The sequence below is a fragment of the Suricata suricatta genome, chromosome 5, assembly GCF_006229205.1.
Source record: "Suricata suricatta isolate VVHF042 chromosome 5, meerkat_22Aug2017_6uvM2_HiC, whole genome shotgun sequence".
NCBI lineage: Eukaryota > Metazoa > Chordata > Mammalia > Carnivora > Herpestidae > Suricata > Suricata suricatta.
Genome location: NC_043704.1, coordinates 69,327,120 through 69,342,703, shown reverse-complemented (window position 1 = coordinate 69,342,703; position 15,584 = coordinate 69,327,120). Strand labels below are relative to the sequence as shown.

Below are 15,584 nucleotides of genomic sequence, written 5' to 3'. Positions count from 1 at the left end.
TTCCGTTTGCCCCTCCAAATCCATTCTCCATTCTCTCCCCTCAATCCAGCACCCTGGCAAGCTGACCCACATGGACTGCATCAATGGGTTCACCTAGCTATGGCTGCATTCAGTCAATGAAAACCAATGACAGGAGGTCAGAGATGAGAGGACAGTGAAGTAAGAGTCTGGATTCCCCTTGCCCCCATCATGGAATAACCCAAAGCCACAGCTTCTGTCAGGTGGCCCTCTCACACAGCCATCTCTCTCCAGATTCTAGGAACTGTTCCTCATCTTCCTCCTTCAGGCCTAGAAGTAGTAACATCTCCCCTCCCTATTGTGTCTAGCTCTGGGATAACTTGAGAATCCAAATCTTGCTAGTTTCCCTGTTCCTTGCCTGAATGACTGAAAATTGTGCCTTCATTAAACTCTTCTCAGATTACGCAGGTTGAGTGGCCATAGCTTCCTGACTGAGAAGTGGTAGAGCTGGGATCTCAACCTCAGCATCTTCTGTCCATCCTAGGATGCTTCTCTTCCCTTTGCTGTGAAGGTCTGCACAGCTCCAAGCAAAGTGATCACTAATGAGGATAGTTACTGCTGTGATTTTACATTCTTTAGCAGCAGAGTAGAACACTATTTGCTCTTCAGGGCTTGTGTTACACACAGCTTAACAACAGGGACACTTAACTGCTATTGCTCAGATTTGTTTAGAATCTGGGAACTATAATAAAAATTATAAGCCCTCAATACAAAAGAAACAAAATATATTTAAAATGAGTGTGAAAAGGCATAAGTTTTAGGCCAATGCTCTCATTGGTCCTATTTTTTGGAACTCCTGTCATTACTCCCTACCTCCTCCTTTAATTGATGATCCCAGAACAAAGGGCAGGATGCCAACAACACATCTCATCAGGCCCTTGCAATAAAACACACTCAGAGATTACAGTTTGGATAGCTAGGGCTCTCTTAGGCTGAATATAGTGGGAGGAAACCCTTGCAGTTTTTACCTCCTCGTCTTTTAACTGTCTTTCTGGCTCATTCTGTGTATTTCTATTTTCTGGTGATGCTGCACAAAGACAGTGCTGGCTATAAGCCCAATTTATCTCTTGCTGAAGTCAGTAGAACAAGAGCAAGTGTTATCAAATAATAAGCTGTGAATATTGGCACCTTGGTTTGATTGGCATTACAGAATATCCCATCTTAATTTCTTGTCATCTTTCCTCACCAGTAGGATATCTGTAATTCTTGCCAGAACACTTAGCATCTCAGCTGCCCTGCTAAGAGCAGAATTAAGTGGCAGACACATCAAGGGGCTAATAATCAGTGCCCTTAGAAGCAGCAGAAGGATGGTCATGACAAAGCAGGATAACAAGGACGATGAAGAGGAGAAATTCAATGCAATAAAATAATCCAGGATTTTCTCTTTTACTAGATACTTAGAATTTCCTATTTCAGGCATTTGGTCAACCCTCAATAATCACGGTGAGTAGATTCTCCACACTGTGAGCTCTGCCTGGGCAATTATTTACTCTCAGGCTACATTTTTCTATCCTGTCCCTCAATTTCTAAAAACATTCATCAGCTGATTATATCTGAGTGTTTGCCTTCTGTTCCTTTCATGTACAAGTAGCTGCAAACAGATAGCAGAGCAGGATAAAAAAAAAAAAAAGCTAGCTAAGTATAGCATGGATGACAGTCAAAAAAGATAACACGAGAGCCCACCAAGATGCCTACCCAGGCACTGGCTCATAGCAGGCACTCAGTAAACATTTGGTGAATTTAGTAAATGGACTTATTAGCAAGCTGAATTGGAAGACTTTTCAGGCTCCCTCCCCCCCTCACCACCACCCTGCTAGTCTGTGATTCCTCAGAACAAGATGACAGAAAGTGTGGAGAAGATCCTGGAGATGGGTGCTCAAACCCATCAGGAGCATGAAAGGAATGTTGGAAAAAAACTTAATTCCCACCAACATGGATCCCACAAGAGTAACTAGGACTGTTGCAAACTGTCACACTCCAGGATGATCCTTGGTCCTAAGTGAGGCCCCCAAATTCCCAGCAGAATTCAAAGGAACTAGAAAGCAGTTCTCTTAGGATTTAAGATGTAGACACCATCTGAAGTGAAAAAACAGGCCCTAACTTAGTGAGCATGAGAAATGAAGTGTATGTTAGTAGGGGTGATAGTACTCTGTTTTGAGGTCCTAGATTTTATGATGCATTTTTTCCCAATATCATAGAAACATAAAATTCGGGGCAAGAAATCTTAGAAATAATCTAATTCAGCCTCCAGCCCAATGGAGGAGTTCATTCTACAGCCTCCCTAACAGAAGGTCACCCAATGGACCGGAAGCCCACTTTCTCTAGGGGCAGAAGTTTTCCTGCTGGACAGCTCCCAGGTGGGTAGGTTCTTTCTTCACTTCTGCCCATTGATGCAGCAGGGACCATGCCTGCTCCTCGTCTTTGGGACAGCTCTCCTGACACCTGAAGCCAAGATTCACTCTTCTTCCATTTTCATTCCTGCCAGAAAACATCCTCCAATCCTTCAACTGCAGAGACACACAGTTTGTGAATTCTTCAATACACTGCTCCCCTAACAATACTAAGCGGTAAACAGCATTCTTAAAATGGTCTGGCAGAGGGGCACGTGGGTGGCTCAACCAGTTAAGCATCTGACTTCACCTCAGGTCATGATCTCACAGCTCATGGGTTCGAGCCCTGTGCCAGGCTCTGTGCTGACAGCTCAGAGCGTGGAACCTGCATTAGATTCTGGGTCTCCGTCTGTCTCTCTACCCCTCCCCACTTGTTCATATTCATTCATTCATTCATTCATTCACTCTCTCTCTCTCTCTCTCTCAAAAATAAACATAAAAAAATTTTTAAATGAACTGGCTGAGTTCAGTGTTGCAGAGTTGAATGCAGTAGTCCAGAAGTGGCCTAGCCTTCACAGAGGATAGTGGGACTATTTCTTCCCATTCATTTCTAAATTACCACAACCATCTGTTTAATCATCTATTCTAGAATAGTGCCAGAAATGACCATCAAGATGACTGGTTCCTTAGATTCCAGGATCTTCTTTCATCACTTATGGACCCTTACGTGTCTGCCTTCTGTTGGCCAGCTCATCTCTTAGCTACCAGCACTGTCATATTGCCCTTTATGGATACTGGTTTGTACAAGGTAGGGAAATATCCAGATTTTCCCTACCTTTATCAAAATATCTGTTCCTGCTCACCACGAATACTCAGTCTGCCTGGCATATAAAGTCTCTAAATATTTGTTAAATAAATAAAGAATGAATAAATGCATGAATAAATAAATGACAAATGTCACCTATGGATGATTACACCAGTCTGTAGAGCACACTCCACCCCAAAAGGAGCCTGTCATTTAGCTTCCTGGGCCATGACCCAGAATAGAGGATTTCTTCTCATCAGTATCACTGACCTCATCTAGCTAATCATTTTCATAGTTTTCCTCCTTTCCCGAAGCTGTGGCTAAGCAGAAGAGTGGCAATATTACCTGACCCGCTGAGTTCTTTGGTTTCCCTCCCCAGACGTCACTGTCTTTAGAACAATTCTGTGCCAGGTTTTGTTTCCAACAGTAGTCATATGTGAACCTGGGGCCAACAGGATTAGGGAGTGATGGGTGGCGTGACTAGTTGGTAAACTCTGGAGCCTGCCAGGACTCACACTCCTCCTGAACAAGTACCCTCGCGACAGAGACAGCAGGTCCCCAAGAACAATCTTCTCACTGAAGGCAGCAACAGGGTTGTTGCCTCCCACCAGCCAGATCCGGTGAAGAACCTCTTCTGTTCTCAGGGGCAATGCCTGTGACCCCCCTCTGAGAGGCAAAGAGCTTGCATCTAGTATATTCCTTCAATGACCATGTATTGCTTCTCCTTTTCTGTGGCCTTCCTCTCAGCCCCTCTTGGGTGTCACTCCCCTTTACCTGGCAGAAATCTTTCCTTTTAATTACTTCCAATCTAATCTGTCCTTTCTTTGCTTCACAAATCAAAATGAAGAGAAGTGTTCTTCCAATTCTTTTACCTTCTATTCTTTAGAAGGTAAGTGTACATCAGCTTCAGGGATGTGATAAACATACCAGAAAGAAAAAAGGTACCTTTCATATCTCCTGGGACCCCAATTTCTTCTGGCTCTGAAAGAACTAAGAGTTCATCATGGGTCTCAGTGAAAACTTTTCTTGTAAATTGCTTTAGAAAATGCCTGGTTTTATGCCTGATAGTAGTATACTTGGGAAAGGTGCTTTTAAAACTGCTTAGCCTCTAGATGACTAAATTGCTAAATTACCTACATCAATCATGGGTTATTTAGTCCACCTCCTCGCCTCTGAGACAGATGGGAGTATTTTTTCTGTGCAAAGACCTCCAAGAGAAAAAAAAAGAAGTATTCTTTTCTATTCTTCATCCAAAGACTCCTGCACTCCAAGTTTAGATGCTCTTCTTTGCGCAGAACCCAAGTCCCTTTTGTTAGAACGTAAGACCTTTTATCTTTTTTTTGGTCCCCTAATGTATATCATAAAGAAAAAACAGACACTATACAACATCTATTTGTTCACAGCCTTTTGCTTGAGGTTCTTTAGAGCTCCCCACTCTATTCAATATCCTCCCAAGCACTTGAGGGCTGCTCTTAAATCTCCTCTACCACCTGCCCATCACCATCCACCAATCCCTTTACATTCGTCTCCCTCATAGCACTTGCCTCATTTGACACCTGCTTCAAGAACTAATCAGTGCTTGCGACTATTATCCAAGGTCTCTGAGCAGAGGCAGAGCTGAATATGAAGCTCCTCTCTGTAATTTACTAATTCTCCTATAAAATGCACAGAGACAAGAAGAAGAATTTGAAGGCCCAAGGTACCACTTCTCATTTGCCACAACAAACACTTGACAGGCTCCAGCTCCAGTAACTGGCAGAGAACAGGAATCTCTCCAGCCAAATGCAAGGACAGGAGAGCCCTGGATCAGGAGTCAGGAGGGCAGAGTTCTAGGCCCGCCACTGACACTGATGCCCTGTGAGCAGTTCTCATCCCCACTGACCCTTATTCCTAAGCAGAGCACAGCATGTAGTTGCCTAGACTGCTTCTCAGGGCTCTTCCAGCATTCACATTCTGTGATTCTCGGGGTCTACAAAGGCCTCTCTTCTCCCATCCTAAACGATACAGACCATAGTCTCAATATGTCTCTCTCCACCATCTCCACAGCCAGAACCACCTGGAAACACTTGGAAACCAATGTTTCTTGGCTTGTTAAAATGATCATTGTTCCCTGCCCCAAATGAACTTTTTAGTGCTTCTTTTCCTTAATTCTCACATCCAGTGAAAATTTAATGCCAAGAATATGCTGTATACCTTTTCAGGTACAATATATATACACCAGTGCTTAATAGATCAAAAAAAAAAAAGGTTTTTGCTACATTCCCATCCCAACTCCCACTGCCAAGAACCAATTTTCATCCCCCCATAGAGACAATATTAACCCTGCTGAAAACATGTGATCTAGATTGGGCTGAGGGCTGAGTCTAGCTGTATGATCCAAGTGGGGTTATTTGTCCCCAACTCCAAAAGCCATAAACATATTCACAAGCTGGAAGTTTTGAAAATAATCCATTGCACAAGCCAGAGTGGAATCAGCCAGACTTTCTACTTCCCTAAGGAAAACAGCAGCTTCCCACCCTCTTCCCCAGGCCTATCCTGGTCCTCACCTTGGCCCAGGGCTCCCACTCCACTCATAGAGATCCCAGCAGTAACAATGGGAATGATGAAAACAAGGTGACATTGTGAACAATGGGTGACATTGTTCCAGGAATCACTGGAATCCACTTCAAGGGCAGAAACAACTGCCCTGGCAGGGATGGAGGCTCAGTCCAGAGCACTTACATCAGCCCAGCACCCCACTCCCCACCCTGCAGGTCAGTCCCCTTCACCTTACCTTGGCACACTGGCCAAATAGGTCACAAGTTTCCGCAGGTCTTCCTGTCTTATTCTGTCATGATTGCTTCGAGCAGGGAAGGTCAGAATGGGTCCACCTCGCTTATCACGGCCCCCTGCAGGGAGGAAGAAGAGGGCGGTTAAGAAGACCAGCCAGAAAGCATGCCACACAGAAAAAAGGATTCCATCTGAGTGCTGGATGAAACAGGCAGAAATACAATGCCCAGGGAAATGCGGTCACTGGTTAGGTGAAGAGTTTAGTGTTTGGATGTGGTTAACATCTGTAACCTTGGGCAAGTCTTTGGACCTTTATGACACCTCATCTCCAAAGTGCACATGAAAATAATGATGCACATCTTACAGGGTTGCCACAAGTACTGATGGGATGGCATGTGGGGAAGCACTTTGGAACAGAAGGCTCACCACAAGTGTGAGATGATAATGAAGGTGGTGGTGACTGCTCTCATTGAGAAAACAACCTATTCAGTGTGCTATGGTCTTTGGAAACTTAACCTTCAATTCACTCCTTTTTGCAGACCTCTGTGAGGTAGAAGTGCTTGGGATTAACTGACTACTGTAGTGAAAAATCCCTTAAAGCATCCATCTAGGACATCACTGCTGGGAGGTTTTTAGATTCATTGAAAAGATGTTAAGTGCTTTCAACACAGCCAAGATTCCACCCCTGCCTGTCTGCCTGCCTGAGGTGCCACCTGTCACTCCTGCTGGAGGAGCACAGGAATCTTGATCAGAAACAAGGATGCTCAAGGTCTTAATCACGGCAAATGCATACGTACGCACTATGATTATAAATGTTTTCTAAATATCACATTAAAGCCAGCAGGAAGGAGTATAGAGAAATGATGATCATTGTTGCCATTAGAAGGCTGGGATTTTACATGGTTGCTTTTTCTTTCTTCTTTTTTCTAAACTTTCTATTTGTTATTTATTTGAGGATTTTAAGATTTATTCTTTAATGGGTGCTATGATTAGGAAGCAGGGCCAAGTTTCTCAGGAGGGTCACAGAGGACAAAGCTCTATATATCCTTATAGGCACTGGTTATTATGCAAAGAAAACCTCTGTGTCACGATCACAGACTCTTGAACAGATCCCGGACAGCTGCCTGACATCCTCCTGAGTGGGGACCACAGGGGATATAATGCAAAAAGGAGGAAGTATTGGCATGGCCAATACTAGAAAGGAACCTTAAAGCTCAGCCCTCTAAAGAAGGAGCTCTTCAAGGAAAGGCAGAACCTCCCAGGGTCCCCACCGAAATGTGAGTTCATGAATAATGTTCCCCTCTTATGGGTCCAGAAGCCATACAGACAGAAGGGAAGCTTGACAAACAAAATCTAAACCATTCCAGGATACTCCTGAGGAGGAAATAGGAAGACTGCAAAGAGAAAAGGATCAAACAAGATCAGGCCACTGAGGGACATGCCCTAATGAGAAAGCGTTCTGGCAGTACCACCCCCACCTCCAGCCCCACAATGGGGCAATTTGTGCAGACACACAGCATTGGATCTGGGCCCCCAGCTCCAGACCTTCCATGCCACGACCCTGGTTCTTTGTATGAAAAACCACCCCCAACTCATCTTGGAAATAATACTCATTTTCCAACTGCCTTCTACATGAGCAAAAGGAAGCAGAAGGATTAAATGGAAGGTTTCCCAAAAGCTGGGAGCATCTCCTCTACCCTCAGCCTTCCTCTCTAGCCTTTATCTACCCTGAGGATTTGCACTCTTGGGTGGTTTTAACTGCAGTTGTTGCCTTTCTTCCTGACTTTCCTTAAACATAGTAGAACCATGATAACATGGAGCACCAAGACTGGCTTGATTGGCAAAGACTCACTAAGAACTTTGTAGGACTGTTGGAACTGTCTTTCCTGACCTAGAGCCAGTTCTGCCCCTGGAAACAAGAGTTTCATAAATATGGCTGGGGAAAGTTCCAGATGTCAGAAGAGGGGGAGGAAGGGAGAAAGCCTGGGTCAGCACAGCACTCTCCCTTCAGTAAGCACGGATAAGGATTCAAGTGGGGGCAACAGGATCAGCCAGGTGTTTCTCAGAAAGATGATCTTGCAAGCGAGTAGGAAGCAGAGGAGGAAGGGACATAGTGAAAGAGAATCACTGTGCTTCAAAGAGTGGGACAATGGTAGAACGAGGCCTCAGAGCCAGTGCAAGAGGAGGGGTCCTGTCCTCTTCTCTGAAGCAGGCTGATAGAACTGAGAGAGGGAGGAGGAAACAAATAAATTAAGGAGTGAGAGGAATTCAGCCTGCCTGGGGAATACTGCTCTTTAGGTGAAATAGCAGATGAGATCACCTGTCAAGGGTCAGGATAGGCTCGAGGTACTGGCAGAAAGAGGAGAAGACCATCACTGGCCAGAGGCCATAGATATTGAATAGCAGGACTATGTATGAGGTAGATTAAAAGGAATGAGGCAGGGAACAGGGCACAGTGAGAGCTCTGTTAAGAGGTCTAGCCATCATATCTATATTAGGTTCTAACTTGAGTGAAGGCAGAATAAATCTAGTGCAAGCATAAGTGGAGAGGGCTCAGTGTAAGTAGGAAATGTCCTACTGGATCATGAGTTTCCAGAGAAGAGGGGACAGATGTTTTGCTCATCTGATATCCATAATTTCCCAAATTATAGGAGAACACCAGAAAGGATCAAAGGTAAGAGGCTAAGTCCATAGACACACATATCAAGGGTTAAGGTCTTAGGTATTCATGGCCTAAATAATGAAGTGGAAAGCTTTGGTGCCAAGGGGGCTGAGAAACCATGAAGGTATAGGATTGGATGGACAGTTGATATGGTACTGAAATTACAGAGGGTGATAAGCAAGGATGAAGAATGAGAATCCTCCCTGCTGAAGTCAGTGTGCATTATAACGGTGGATCCCAGAGGGTACAAGACACAAGTAGCCAAGTTTTGAAAAGGTGCTGGCATTCCTTTACTCATCACCTTCCTGCTGTGGGCCTGTGTGTGTGAGGCTTTGGTGTCAGGAGCTACAGGACAGAGATTAAGAGGATGAAGAGGAAGGGGACAGTCTGATGTTCTAGAAGTGGCACTGATTCCCTTCCAGAGAGGCAGGGCAGGATAGGGATGGGGAAGAGGAAAGACCAAAGCAGGGCTTCCCTGACTGAGCCAGATGAACAACAGTGCTCAAAATTTTCAGGGGGTATCAGGCTCTAGTTACAACAATTGGGGAAGGTAGGGGGTGGTGGGACAAGAAAAATACATTGAGGATATCATACCAAAAGTTTGGTCTGTGTAACGACAGTTCTGCAAGATTGTAATGGATACACATGATTTTCTTAAGGGAATGAGGTTATTCTGTAGTTTAGGAGATGCTTTCATGTGTTTAATGCACATGTCCTTTAATGAACACAGCAAATCTCCATGAGGTGGTTATAATATGCATTTCCCAAACTTATTTAAGCATAGAACCCCTTTTTCTTTTTATGAGGATCATCTTATGGGACTGCTGTTCTACGGAACATACTTTGAGAGACACAAGTCCAGGGTACAAGACTGTACCACAGTAGCATGAAGTTTCCCTGGGAACACTGAGAACATTGTTGGTGGGAGGTCAGGAGGCAGAGAGGGACATCAGGGGGTGGCCAAAAGGAGGGTGTGAGTGCACAAAAGCAAAGTCGGAGTGAAATGAGCCCTGAACAAGCAGATTGAATAAAAGGCACAAATGGGTGCTGTGAGTGGGAGGCATATGCACTCAGAGGAAGCCAGAGAGGGCACAGGGGGAACCCACAGGTTGTGAATATGGAGCAGGAGGACCAGGCTGGAATGACAGAGACTCCCTGAGGCACAGCCACAGATCCTGTCTCACACACATGTGCACACGCCCACACACAGAAGCTGTTGGGCCGTGCTGGATTATTCCAAATGTGTGTTCCCATGGCAGCACAGTGTCCTTTGCCCTGGCCATGCTGGGGGCAGGAGCAGAGGAGGGCGGAAAAAGAGATAGCTCGTTTCTCTGCTCACCACCTTCCTTCTCAGAAAGCAATGCAGCTGCTACACTGTATTATCTAATTCTGGTCTCTTTGTTTTGTTTTATTCTTGCATTTTGTCTTTTAAAAGCTCAGGATATAAGAGGCTTTATTGGTTTGTTTCTTGTTTCTGTTTTTTGTTTTGTTTTGTTTTTATTTTTAATGCAGCCAGCTGTTTCCCTAGCATCCTCAGCATCCTTCCCAGGAATGGAAAGACAATGTTCCTTAAGCCCAAAAGCTCCTGGCACCACGTGCAGATGAATAAGATGTACCCCAGGCTGGTCAGCCCACATCAGTACAAGGGAGTGAGCTGCACAGCCCCTGTCACCTTGTTCCTGCTCTGGGAAGCATCTACCTGTCTCATGCTGGACTGTCTTCCTGGCACACTTTTTCTATGTACGCCCGTTGGACAACTCTCTGTAGTTGGGAAGGTTTTTCCTAGGGCTGGCTGAACCCTGCCTCAGGGATCCAACCAAATTTACATGGGGAAAAAATAAGCCATGAACAATAAAACAAGGGTCCCCATATCAGAGTTTACTGTATCTGCACTCATATGCCCTGAACTGATGCAGAACAGGATGGTGTTCAGAGGCTTTGCATTAAAGCCAGGCAGGCCTCCTGGAGGAGGCAAAGTGGGAACTTACTTAGGAACAACAGAGGCTCAAACTGGCATAAGGTGTAGGCAAAGCATTGCAGGTAGAGGAAGTTAGGGCACAAGATAAATGGGAGGATTAGCAGGAGACCCAGGGGATAGGAGAGACTTCAGATTAAATAAAGCTCTGCCCTAAAGCAAAAAAGATCTGACTGAGCTCTACTTGGGAGTGGAAAGGAAACAATAGAGGCTGTGGACCATGTCCTGGGGCGGGGCTCTGGGCAGCAGCTGAAGTCAGGGGCTTAGCTGCCCAGCGGCCCTCAGGACCTCCACACAAGGTCCTCCCACATGCTCAGCAAGCACTCAGATCCAAGCTTACAAGGACTTTGGAGGATGCCTTACCAACCCCTCTATCCATACTGAAATCTCTGTCACATCATCCTGCCAAGCTCTGTTCAGCCTATGCTTCAATATCTGCAGTGACAGGGGTGCACTACCGGATAAGGGACAAGCACCTAATGCTAGTGGAAAAAGGCAGCCTTGGTCAATCGCATCTAGCAGCAGCAACAATAACACCCTGGTATCACTACTATTACTACGAAGTGCATTTAGTACCTTACATACTCCCATCACACACTCTGCCCTCATATCCCATCTCCATGTTCTGAATCACCAGTCTCTCACCTTCCCTCTCAGCAGGCGGGAGACACCTGCTGCTTGGTTTCTCCTCCCTCAAAACCCGTCCTCTCTCTCCCTTCTCTTCATTGTGTCTGTTGCCCATCAGCCAGGCCAGCAGCACCTATGGTGTGTAGCCATGCACTGTGGGACTGTCCTCACTTGTCCCCTGTGATTCTACCACCATTCCTTGTGGACAGTCAGGATCATCCAGAAACAAATGCTCAGTCCACAAGGCATGAGCACTTGTGATCCTCAGTGGGGCACGGCCATGATCCCAGCCCCTGCTGGGGATTCTGTAAGGGAGGCCCACAGTGGAGCTCAACAACCGGCACCCAGAGCAGTGCTGGTGCACCTGCAGCTTGCCTTCAATTACATCACAGGCTACCAAACTTTTCTCAAAGGTCCAGAGAGTAAATATTTTAGGCGTAGGAATGTGTGGACTATGATGAATACTCAGCTCTGCAATTATAGTTAGAAAGCAGCCACTGGGGCATCTGAGTGGCTCAGTTGGTTAAATGTCTGACTCTTGATTTCATCTCAGGTCATGATCTCAAGGTTTGTGCGTTTGAGCTCTATGTCCAGCTCTGTGCTGACCGTGCAGAGCCTGCTTAGGATTCTCTCTCTCTCTCTCCCTCTCTCTATGCCCTTCCCCCACTCATTCTCTCTCTCGCTCTCTCTCAAAATAAACAAATAAACTTAAAAAAATAAGAAAGCAGCATACATATTACCTATAGCAGGCTGAATAGTGACCTCCCGAAATATCAGGACTTAATCCCTGGAACCTGTAAATGTTACCATATTTGGAAAAAGCATCTACAGATATGACTAAGTCAAGGATCCTGAGATGGGAAGATTACCTGGTTGAATGAGAGGGCCCTAGATGCAGTTACAGGTATCCTCCTAAGAGGGAGGCAGAGGAAGATGTGCCACGACAGAAGAGGAGAAGGCAGTGTGACCCCTGAGGTAGAGATGGGTGTGAATGCTGGCAGCTGCCAGAAGCTGGAAGAGGTGAGAGGCAAGTTCTCCTGTAAGAGCCTCCGGAAGTAGCACAGCCCTGCTGACAGCTGGATTTCAGACCAGCAAACTGACTTTAGATTTTTGGGGCCTCCAGAACCATGCGACAATGAATTTCTGTTGCTATGTGCTACCAAATATGTGGTAACTTCTTACAGCAGCAATAGGAAACTAATACTACCTAAACAAATGCACATGCCTGCATTCCAATAAAATTTTACTTACAAAAACAGGTGGCTGATCAGCCAGTTATAGTGTGCTGACACCTGGATCAGGCAGTAAAAGATCCAGGTGCACAAGATGGGTTGGAGAGAAAAGTTGGAAATAAATATTTGGAAGTCATTACTCAGGAAAGCAAATGAATGGATACAAACATTCTGTTGAGTTCCCTTTGCCAAGAAAGAGAGATAAAGAGGAGCCAGAAACAATTTTAATGTCCTCTCTTTGATCCACTCAGAGATTAACTAAATAAACCTCTGGGAATGTATGAGGTGAGCAGACTCCTCCAACTGGAGCATCTCCCACAAGGATCTGAGTGGCCCACGAGGGACCTCATAGGCCTGGGAGGGTAGGTGAGGTGAGGTGTATGTGTGCGTGCTGTGAGGCTAGGGGCACCCACCTGTGGTTGTGAATGTCCTCCAGAGCACCCAGCTGGGGTCAGAGCTCTCCCTCCTCATCCTGCCTGCCTCTGGAGCAAGGATGCAGCCACTGGCTCCTGAGTGCCACCCCACCTGCCATACTCTCAAGTGCCACACTCCCTTGTGGTCTCCACTTCTCTCTCACACACCAAGAAGTGATTGCCTGCACACATGCATACACAACTCCTCCACGTCCCTTACAGAGCAAAGTTCTACAGACACTCACCAGACACGAAGGCCACTTTTTCCTTTAGGATGGGAAGGACATCAGAAGCTTTCAAACCATCATTCCGAAAAGATCCTGTGGGATGACAAAACAGAAGGAATCAGGGTAAAAGAGGCCAACTGGCTGAATCCCTGGGTACCCCCCTCAGCGGCCCAACCCTATGATGCGCCAGAAAGTAGTGCCTTGTTCAGGTGCTACAGCCCAGCCCAATGGAACAGGAGAGGGTCCACAACAGGAAGGACACTTCCACATGATGCCAGGCCATGCAGGTATCCCTTCTAGGGAAAGGATGGTCCAGGTCACCCCCACCACGTATACAAAGCTCTGTGCCTTGCAGGCAACAACCACAAGCCCTGCCGCTGTGAGAAACTTGACGACGGGGCTTTTTAAAAGCCACTTTTGTACCTCTTTGCCTAGCATGGTGTCTGGTGCACAGTGAGCACTCAGTAAACATCTATGGAACAGGTTTATTAATATCAAGATGGACCACAATGCCCTAAATAATTGTTTTTGCCTTTCCTCTACCTGGCACAGCAACTCTTAGTCTTCACTGTACAAATGGGAAAAGTACACCACAATATCCCCAAGTGGGAAGCAATGTTGAATGCAATAGCCTTCTTCCTCCTCCCCCGCAATGTCACCCTCACCAATCCACAACAGATAGGAGGTGGGGAGACACCAATCTCCTGCAAAGGAAATGCACTCCCTTCTTCAGCAACACATTATCTGCCTGAAGTTCACTTCTCAGCTGCAAAGTCCCTTCTGGGGTCCAGCTGACTTCCTGTTAGGGGGTGGGAGGCAGAGGCCTGGGGCTCACATAGAATGGAATATAATGACGTGCCTGGAGAAACAGCCTCAAAGGCAACTCAGCCCAGTGTGAGTGTAAGGTGCGTGGGAAGAGAAGCCTCAGCACACAGGCACAAAACCCCAGGCTAGCCCACTGTGCCCCTACATAACCTGAGCACCTACAAGGACTCTCGGGGAGAGCCAGCCCACACCCTGTGAGCTGTAACCGGAGCCTCTGCTGTGTATCACCATTAGGGACATTGCACACATGGACCTCAGAAGAGAGGAGGCTCTGTGTCAATTCAGTGAAACGAAACCAGAGACCATGGACACCTGCCTTTCTCCACCTGGCTTACTCCCTTGTGGTCCCAATCTGACAATCCACAGAGAAATGTACTGGGAAGGATGGTTCTACTCAGGACTGCCTCAACCTCTAAACATTGACTGTTTCAAGAGATGCACCTGGGAATTCTGGCAACAGAATTAAGATCCCTGGCCTAGGAAAGGGAAACAAGCCAGTTGTACCTTCAGCCAGAGAGGAGGAGACATGTGTCCTCAGAATGTCAGTTTCCATGGTCGGGGGTTATATCCTAACCCCAAGCAAATTTCCAATGTGTCTCTGACCATTTCACCTATTTCTTCGTCATTTTTCCCTAAATGTGAGCCTTTTTATTCATCATTTGCTTCTCTTTATAAAGCTGGCTCAGAGTGTCTGATGCTGGAATAACCATATACAAGGCTCACTTTGAGAAGGATGTGAGCAACAGAAGAAACAAAACACCAAAAGAAAGAAAGCTCTAACTATAGGCATTGCTTTATACTTACTATCCTTAGTTTGTACAGATCTTCACACTCTGACCTTATGTCCAACATGGGAAAACTATGAAATCTCACTAGTAGAAACTGCTTAGGATCAATATAAATGATTACAAAATTTACAAATAGATACATAGGGTTTTCATCTTCATGCAAGATGTTTTAGCTTCTTTGGCAGAAGAGTCCAATCAGTCTTTATCAACTAGACAAGAATCATATTTAGCTGATGTATGAATTGTTTGTAGAATAATGTAGATGTAGATGTAGAATGATGCCTCTGCATTAAAAGAGCCATTTTTTAAAGTTAATTTATTATTTTTAAAGTTTATTTATTTTGAGAGAGAGCACAAGTGGGGGAGGGGCAGAGAGAAGGAGAGAGAGAGTCAAGCAGGCTCCACACTGAGTGTGGAGCTTGATGTGGGGCTTGATCCCATGACCACATAATCATGACCTGAAGCCAAAAGTTGAATACTCAACCAACTGAGCTACGCAGGCACCCCTAAAGTAGCCTATTGTCATATGTGAAATACATCTTTGTCTACATCAGTTTTAAAACATTCTCCCCTATATATCACTACATATACTATTAATTTCTGTAGGGAAAAAAATTAGTAAGAAACGTTAAACTTCAGTCCTGTCTTCTTCCAAATTATTTACAAGTTTAAAAAGAGCAAGACCCAAATGAGTGAGATTTCACCATATGATGAGAATCCGCATAACCTTCTTTTCTCCTAAATGTCTGTCCTATTTTTCCCCGCTGCTTTTCCTCTCCCTCACCTCCCTTTAAGTATACAGATGGCTCTAATTCTACACAGTCATCAGACATTAAGGAAGAGCTTGGAATTTGCTAAAATGAAAGCAAAAGGTTCCCTGCACTACCCTCTCATCTCTCCCACCCATGGAGTG

General features: G+C 45.5%; 1 protein-coding gene across 1 annotated transcript in view; it reads right to left on the bottom strand.

Annotated features, from left to right (window-relative positions):
• Positions 1–15,584, bottom strand: part of KALRN (kalirin RhoGEF kinase) — a 609,954-nt gene that overhangs the window by 405,549 nt on the left and 188,821 nt on the right. Inside the window, exons 2-3 of the mRNA XM_029938721.1 lie at positions 13,077–13,151; positions 5,927–6,041 (exon numbers count right to left, since the gene is read on the bottom strand). Coding sequence (XP_029794581.1) covers positions 5,927–6,041; positions 13,077–13,151 — 190 coding nt within the window. The remainder of the gene's footprint in view (positions 1–5,926; positions 6,042–13,076; positions 13,152–15,584) is intronic.